Source organism: Sinocyclocheilus anshuiensis, unplaced genomic scaffold (assembly GCF_001515605.1).
Source record: "Sinocyclocheilus anshuiensis isolate Anshui unplaced genomic scaffold, SAMN03320099.WGS_v1.1 scaffold2090, whole genome shotgun sequence".
Classification (NCBI taxonomy): domain Eukaryota; kingdom Metazoa; phylum Chordata; class Actinopteri; order Cypriniformes; family Cyprinidae; genus Sinocyclocheilus; species Sinocyclocheilus anshuiensis.
The window spans coordinates 1,075,165-1,084,081 of NW_015560626.1; the positions used below are offsets into that span (position 1 = coordinate 1,075,165).

Consider the following 8,917-nt stretch of genomic DNA (forward strand, 5'->3'; position numbering starts at 1 on the left):
GATGTGGATTTGGGTTAGTACTGCCTGGGCTGTTGCTATTTATAGGCTTCTGTTGATGAACTGATCAAATCTGTTCTCTAACAGAAACTTCAAAGCACAGCTGCCCTTTGCATGCTGCATACTGAGTGTGGGCAGCAACTAATGGATGTTCCCACTAATCAACCCTGCATGTCGCCAGGCCAGTTAGATCCCCCTCAAGATGTCCACAGAGTCCGCGAGACACCATTCTCATCATCCACCGCTCCATCTGTGTAATTGCTTCCTTGAGAGATTACATTCCCGCCAATGACAGCACCAATTAGGCAGTCAGGAGGAAAATACGACAATAAGGCCCTACTTAGCAGAGAAAAGTAGCATTCGAATAGATATCAGCATAATCTTAATGAGTCAACAAACATGGCATTTAGACATGCTCTCACGCAAATGTTCCAAGTTTGACCCACAGATGCGGGAGGCACTCTGTAACCTTGAAGGGACAAAAAAAAAATCTGGCAAAGTTACAGATATGGGATTAAAGTTGCAAGAATTCAAATCGGAGTAATTGATGACAAGGGTTTAACAAAAGAGGCTATGGTTTGTCCTTTTAAGGAATGCCTGACGCCTCTGATGTCAGAATCTCAATTGCATGGTCACTGTTGATGCAGACTACAAACCCTTAAACCACACCTACACTGCGACATCTGATTGGATTTACGCACATGTTGCTATCATTTAACAATCAGACAGGAGAGAATCCTTGTCTCTGTGTCTCTTGTCTGAGAGTCCATCACAAAAGGATTTAAGTCCTCGAGCACAAACTGTAACTCAGCTGTTTCCACATAGCATTATCCTCAGCTCAGGTGAGTCCAATACTTGTAAAATGTAAATCAAATTACAATTTTACATTATCGTTTTAGATTTTTTTCATTTAATTTTTTTAAACAATCCATTTTTTATCCTGATGGTTTAGTGGTAATTTATACTGAATACCACTGTAAGAGAAACAAAACAAACAAGTATAACTGCAATTAGTATTTTAGAGGGGAAACTTTGTGTTCATTTATGGGTGCAATGTGACTGAGTGTAGTAAACAAACGGGCTCTTTGAAATGTTGTAAATTGTTTTAGTATTTGACATATTTTCTCCTCAGACCGATCAGTAAAGATGTACCGTGGGCTAGTGTTACTGTTTTTGGTTTTGGTGCTGGAAACCCGATGGAGTGAGTCAAGCTGTCAGCAGTCAGAGTCTCAACGAGCAGTTTCAGGCGTAAGTGACAGATTATGATCATCTAAAAGGTATAAATATATAGGGTTGCCTGAGCTGTATAATAAAAACTTCATTTCATGCACAGGAGAGTCCGAGTTTTCGGCTGTCGGCTCGTAACTTGCTGAAGAGGTATAATGACATAGATTATGACAGTTTCGTCGGATTAATGGGGCGCAGGAACGCCGGTGAGTGAACAGATATATTTGCTGTTGTTGTTTACTTCATTTTTGATTAACTTCATTTTTTTTCTACTGAAACTTACTTCTTTTTCCAGACACAGAAGATATACCACCTCAGCGTAAAAGTAAGGCATTGGGGTACTTTTTGTGCTTTCAGATATCCTCTGTTTAAAAAAATAATATATGTTTTCTTTTAGGGGAAATGCACGATATCTTTGTTGGACTCATGGGGCGACGGAGCGCTGACCATGGTAAACACGTTTTCTCTTCAATTCAGTGATGTTTGTGAAAGAAATAACGTTACCTTTTGATGACCGTTATCTTGATATCATTTTACACTTACACGAAATATTTTCGTGGGTTTACAGTCTGAATTTAATACGAAACGTTTGAATATAAAAAAAAACGTCGTTCTACTGAGTTGTTCTCGCGGGGTGCACGAAATAAACAAACCTAAAGCGCGAACAGTAGTTCGATTCTCAAACAAATGACTCTTATGAGCCGGTTCTTTTTAGGGAAACAAAAACATGCAGCTTGACCAATGCAGTTGAATTCACAACCAAATGACTCTTGTGAGCCGGTTCTTTTTAGTGAATCAAAATATACACCCAAAACAGTATCAATTGGTTTACGGACAAATGACTCTTATGAGTATGTTACTTGAACTAACTGATCAATAGGACACACGAGTTGAATCTGATGAATCATTTAATTAATAAACTCGCTGAATCTTAAAGCGGTAACTGAATCAAAATCTGCAAGTTTTTATTACTTTTGTCAAGTCAGTCTCGAAATGAAGCATACAGTATGTGCAATTAAGGTTCGTGAAACTTAAACCAGTGTCTGACTGGTTGTTCATACGAGACAGTGTGTTAAAAGTAGCCTACACATTTGCAACGATTCTGTCTTAATTGAACCGTGTGGGCTGAACCTCAAACAAATGGCAAACTTAACAAATATCAGCGCTAACATTGTCAGAAAATTGTTCAGTCTATCACGCATCTCAGACTTACTGTATTTGTCTTGTCAGAAACTGGGCGCCCATGGAAGAAAGATTACCCAGAAACAGGCTCAAGCGGAGGCATCTTCTTCAACAAATGCAAACTGAGGTGAGCAATTCAGTAGTAAAGCTGCTCTGCCATCTGCAGGCTTTCTGAAGCTATTACAACACAGCATTTGTTCCTAAAGCATGTCTGTCTATTGTTACAAAATTACTGGCTTTCTTGTAAATATATATACTTATTTATATACGTATTTATTATAATTACTTTTTTTTTTTTTTACAATTTGTTGCAGGTTTCGTCGTGGGTTATAGGCAAATGAATTGTTTCCTATCCAGCCAATCGTCTATCCCATTCCCACCCCGTCATGACAGATTCTTTTCAAGACATTTCTTTGGAGCAACAACAAAAAGTCATAATTTATTTTACAGAAGTAATAGAGCAAGATAAAATATTTATATAAGATGAATCAAATAAACATGATTTCCTATGGTGTGATTTGTTTCATTGTACTGCAAATTATACATTAACTTAGATTACACATCGCCACATTTACATATCCACTTACATCCCCTGTATTTCAATATATTTATTAAAAGTTATTTTTGCTGTCTAATGTATAAAACGTGATTTTTGTAAATAAAAATATCTATCTGATCTCACAATGTTTTATTACTTATAAATGTTTAAAACAGCATAAAATACACAGCAATAATTTGCTACTTTTGCCAAAACACAGAAGCTTCATGACCAACTGCATATATAATTATGTACGTCAAACTTATATGCATTTTAACTTGATATCAACTTAATCACACTAGAAGAAACATGATGTCCCTAATACTAATACTTAAATGACTAACGCTTCACGTTTGACTTTGTGTGTTAGTGCTTTGGATATCAGTAGATCGTTAAAGCACAGTATGTCTTTAAGGAAACAGTTTAGTAATATAACAATAATAGACAACATCCCAACAAAAATAAGGCCATCTGAACTTTCCAAGTAAAAAAAAATATTAAAGAAACCCCAAAGAATCATCAATGATATGAAACTCAGCTTTTCATTTTGTCTCATTGTTGAAATACAAAACTGTTGAAGCCCTTCATGTACTTTAGCCATAATATATGATGTGAATCAGACACTTTTACTGTACTCAGACTAGAGGGCAGCAAAATAATTTATTCAAATAGCAGCGACCATATTAACAATCCGTTGAGTAGCAAACACTTATTCGAAGTGATTTACAGTTGATTTATAACTGGCACAACCAGTCAAGTTACTTGATCAACAGCAATAATGACAACATTTGTTCTTTGTTAAAGTTTGAACTTACAGCTTTTGGTAATTAGCCCAGATCTGTAACCACTTCACCACTCCATTTGCACAGTACACAGTCTGGATGATTCAAAATGCTTCACAAGTTCACAGTTCACATCTGTCAGTGCTACATGCGTTCATTCTGGATTTACACAAGAAGAGACAATCATATTCACAATCATGCAGTGTTTCTGTCGGTTACGTTTCTCCCCTGGGCAGCATTTGTGACTTGTTCCAGTAGTCTTCACTTTCTCAGCTCTGGGATTCATGGTGTATGTTGGAACTGATTTTTCTTTAACACGCTCCTCTAATCTCTGAGCTTCTGTGGTGGGTTTCCCAGTGTGGGAAGCTAAAGACAGTACAGCAGGCACTGGAGGCTGGTAGCGGTGTCGGTAGCCATAGGGCCTGAGACGGTAAGTGTAGTACTCAAGAGTGTACATTAGCACAGGGTCTACATAGTGGAAAGACACAGCTAGGTCAGAGCAGCACTGTGGGCCCTGTAGGAAAAGACAAATATAAGAGATGCTGGTCTGTTACATTTACATGTGATTGCAGATAGTTTGCATTAAAATAAATATTCTGGGTTCATTACGAGTTAAGGTCAATCAACACACTTGTGTCAAAATGCTGATTACCATGAAAATTCATTTTGACTTATCTGTCCTTTCTTTAAAAAAAAAAGGGGAAATCTGGGCTACAGTGTGGCACTTTCAATTGAAGTGAATGTGGCCAATCTGTAAACATTAAAATGCATCCATAGGACAAATATGTGTGTTAGTTCATTCATCCATAGGATAAATGTGTGTTAGTATGATTTTAGTGTGGGAAAAAAATCACTTGCTATTTTTTTCTGTATCTAGTTATATTAAAGTTTACAATGTAATTACTAATGACCAAAAAGAGAACTTTACAGTTTAAAAAATGGTTTTAGCAGAAGAATAAATTAAGTGCTTTAAAACATAATAAGCTTTGTATTACTAATTTTAACTTTTTAATTTACTTCTATTGTCTGTAACATTGATTTTTGCTTTTTTAAAGCAATTCTGTCATTAATATTGTTCAATTGAGTTTAATTTGTATGTATAAAAAGGAATTTTTCTGAAAGAAATTACACAATTCTATTCTTAATCATATTTGTTTTTATACACTTTATCAACACTGAAATAGCATTTGTATCCTTCTCATTGTCACTTTGATAACCACGACAAGACAAAATTGTGTTTATTTCTTGGGTTTTGTATTGCTAGATATTAGCTGTCTAGTCACTAATCACATCATCACGTACATGAAAGAAAAACTATTGACAAATGCTGTCCCCATCAAACCTATCCATTGTTGGTTTCGCTTGCAATCACCTGAAGGAGTTTCTAGTTCAGTGTGGCATTTAAAAATGAGAAGGCTAAAATTATGAGAGGTAATTTCGTTCTCAAAGTATATTTCTCAAACAATGCTGTTGATTTTCATTCATACCTATGAAACGATCCTGAATTGAAAATTACTTTTGACACTAATGGTTTTCTCCTCTCAGGCATAGATAGTAGTCAAGTTCTTAAAACTTTTCAAAAAACGAGTTTAACAGATCCTGAATTGAAAATTACTTTTGACACTTTAATGGTTTTCTCCTCTCAGGCATAGATAGTAGTCAAGTTCTTAAAACTTTTCAAAAAACGAGTTTAACTTCTGTCATTACTAAAGTAATAACTAATGTGCTTCCTGTGTGTAGGAGACAGAAGCTGTGGAATGTAGAGAAATGTCACAAAGGACATGAAGGACATACTATATCTTAAGAAAAATGACAATGAGTGCATATTTTATCCTACACTACCATCCAAAATTTGGGTTTAATATTTGAAGTCATCAAGGACACATTCAATTGCTAAAATGTGACAGTAAAGACATTTATAATATTACACAAGGTTTCTATTTTAAATAAATGCTGTTCGTCAAATAATCAAAATATTAATCAAAGAATTCTGAAAAAATTATTAAGATTTTCACACAAATATGTTTCATAAGCACCATATCAGCATATAAGAATGATTTCTGAAGGATTATGTGACACTGAAGACACTGAATTTGAAAATATACAGTAATAAATAATAATACAAAATTTTATTCTGAATTGTAACAATATTTCAAAATATTACTGTTTTAACTGTATTTTTGATCAAATAATTTCAGCCTTGGTGATCACAAAAGACCGAAGCAGTAGTTCCAGTACCAGAAGGTTTTGGAGAACTTTCCTGTAAGATGGTGTTCAGGAATGAAAGGATGGAAGGTTTCACGGTGCAGTGTGTCCCTGGAGTCACCTGCTACCACCCCCATTTTCTCCAGACACTGACCCATCGCTAGATCCTCCACTGAGGAGGTATGAGTGCACACTTTAGTGCTAAAACCCTCCACAAACCTTCTCAGGGCCTCTTTGCTTAGCACATAACCTGCGCCTCCGCTCATGTAGCCCTGCTTGGCGTACGGCTTGAACCTCTTGCCAAAGTATATGGGCTGCTCTGCCGTGTAGTTCGACAAGATCCAGCGCAAGTTGTCCACAACGACGAATGTGTCATCGTCGGTTTTGAGGAACCAGTCTGCCTCATCGCCGTGGTTCTTCAGAGCGTAGTGGAAGGCACGAATAGTCTTCCAGTACAGCTGGTCACGGCCTTCTCCTGTGCCGAGACCCACTGTGGGGAAGCTGCGGTCTTCCTCAGAGCTCATGAACAGCACTACGTTACAGTGACGACTCCACGTTGCCTTCACATGCCGAGCCTTTGACTGTAGATTACTAGGCCCTGTCATCACCCAGCACAGGATACGCACTTTCTTAAACAGCTCATCTGCAATGTGACCATCCTCTCCTGTGTTTTTAAAACAAGTTCTATAGTTATATTGCAAGTTTAATACAATCAAAACATATTTTGAAGGTGTACTTCAATCTATGTACACTAACCTATTAGTAGGCTATATATATATCGCGATTAATCGCATCCAAAATAAATGTTTTTGTTTACATAATATATGAGTGTGTACTGAGTATATTTATTATGTATATATAAATACAAACACATGCATGTATATATTTAAGAAAAATATGATGTTTATATATTACATATTTATATATAATATAAAACATAATAATATATATTAATGTATATACATGCAAATATTTTCAAAATATATACTGAATGTGTGTGTATTTATATATACATAATAAACAAACACAGTACACATACATATATTATGTAAATAAAAACTTTTATTTTTTGATGCGATTAATCGTGATTAATCGTTTGACAGCACTACTCATCCTAACACTCGCTTTAACTCAGTAACAACCATGTTATCAGATGCTTTCACTCACGTAATATATTATTCATGGCTGACTGCAAATACAATGGCATCGGTAACTAAAAACATTCGTTTTTGCATAATGCTGCTAAAAATTACTTGGTGCACATTTAACAAATCACTGTGATCTTCCATTGAAAACTCAATGAAGTGAGTAGAAAGTGAAAGCTTTGCACCAGGTATTATGTTGCAGTGCTTTATATCATGTTACACTCATTAATGTATGTAACATAAATAATGCACTAGAGGGCGCTGAGCACCTGGCTGGTGAGGGTGTTTGAGGTTGATCACGGCAGATCCTTCCACTCTCCAGGTAAGGTTGGGGGTGTTTTGTTCAGGCCCCAGTGGAGCAGGGTTGCTCTTGCCATCACGCTTCCAGCCGAAGCTCTTCTCAAACCACACCTGTCTCAAGAAGATGTACAAGGTGCAGCTGCCCACCAGGAAGCCCAGGGAGAAAGCACATCTTGAATTCCCTGCTTTCATGGTGACAATTCAGGGATCCCGCCAACATTGGTCACTGTGAGGCTAGAAAAATATTGGTTACATTAATTTGAGGCTATTCATTTTCAGTGATTGTTTTAACAGTCTGGATACAAAGATCCTAATATACTATAACAATAACCTGCATTATACATTTATTCCTTTGGCCATAACAGAAAAACTTGCAAATAAACTTAAATTCTGTTTCCCTCTAGAGCAGAGATTTCCCAACTTTTTTTCAGTCGAACCCGTTCTACCTAAAGTATTTACTTGAAGAACCCTGTGAGATTTTAAGTTAATAGCCTATAACACAATTTGGATGTTTATGGCTTTCTGGTGTCAGTTAATGTATATATTTTAAAATTACTTATGTTTTTTTTTTTTTTTTCATTTTATTTAATTATTAGATTTTTCCTTTAAAAACATACTTGAGCTACCATGAGGTTTCTTATATTAGGGTCAGACACTTTCTAAATTATAACTTTATATAATTGAATAGACAAAACATAAACCATCTATTCTTTTCAAGATCATTTCGATATACCAAGCCCATTTTCTATTTAGGATTCAGCTGCTGCCAGGTTAAATCTGAGGAATAGATTAGCCTACAAACTGGTTGCCTTGCGTGACTGATAAATCTTGGTTCTTACCCTCATTTCCAAGAATTAGGCACCTGCTGCTGCCAGACCACCAGTCACATTGCTGCTGTCAATAAAAATGTCAATTTTATGAAGTTTTAATTTCATATTTTACTTTAATTTCAATTTTATGACAAGTAACATTTAGGTTGACTGCAGAGTCACTCCTTTGTATGATGGATGAAACACTTCTATAAATATCCTAAATAACTCTCTGTTATTACTGTTAGGCCTAAACTTTTAATTTAACGAAAGTGTTCAAATCTAATGTTTGCTCTAAGGAAATCCTGCAAAGAAAGTCTCAACAAATCCCAGTCTTAAACTGGATTTTTCCAAATAGGCCTAATAGACAGAATGCACGGAATTTTAAGTTGTGACACATCTTTTAATGCATGGATAAAATAAATAACATTCTGTAATACTGAATTATATGGTCTATGCATAAAACAACCAAAATACACATAATGCACCTACGCGTTGAGACATAAGAGGTGCATCAGAAATAGAGGACAAAGGCCCTTACCTTGCATTCTTTAACTCCCCTCTGCAAGCCTCTCACCGTCCCAAGGAACGCTGTGGACTCCGGTCAGTTTCATGCCTTCAGTCTTTATTTCTCTAAATATCCGCGAGCTTACATGAAAGGAGCGCGTCAGGTTTCGTTTGAGTGCGCGTTGTGACGTCTACACCTAAACAAACGTTGAGAATTTCATTCTT

At 36.1% G+C, this 8,917-nt stretch overlaps 1 protein-coding gene and 1 pseudogene across 1 annotated transcript; one reads left to right on the plus strand and one right to left on the minus strand.

The window, feature by feature from the left end:
* The first annotated feature begins 700 nt into the window (after positions 1-700).
* On the plus strand, positions 701-2,994 carry LOC107681951 (tachykinin-3-like). The gene is made up of 7 exons (XM_016478326.1): positions 701-839; positions 1,130-1,245; positions 1,331-1,430; positions 1,520-1,549; positions 1,622-1,675; positions 2,455-2,533; positions 2,721-2,994. Exons 2-7 carry the CDS (start codon positions 1,144-1,146, stop codon positions 2,737-2,739), a joined length of 384 nt encoding a protein of 127 aa, XP_016333812.1. The 5' UTR covers positions 701-839; positions 1,130-1,143; the 3' UTR covers positions 2,740-2,994.
* Positions 2,995-3,464: 470 nt separating this feature from the next.
* LOC107681956 (glycoprotein-N-acetylgalactosamine 3-beta-galactosyltransferase 1-A-like) lies at positions 3,465-7,571 on the minus strand (annotated as a pseudogene).
* Positions 7,572-8,917: the final 1,346 nt, after the last annotated feature.

Bases quoted from the DNA above. Each gene is read 5' to 3' on its own strand.
- LOC107681951 (XM_016478326.1), top strand. From the start codon at position 1,144: ATGTACCGTGGGCTAGTGTTACTGTTTTTGGTTTTGGTGCTGGAAACC. The intron at 1,431-1,519 runs GTGAGTGAACAG...TTCTTTTTCCAG, and splicing joins AATGGGGCGCAGGAACGCCG to ACACAGAAGATATACCACCT. The intron at 1,550-1,621 runs GTAAGGCATTGG...GTTTTCTTTTAG, and splicing joins TATACCACCTCAGCGTAAAA to GGGAAATGCACGATATCTTT.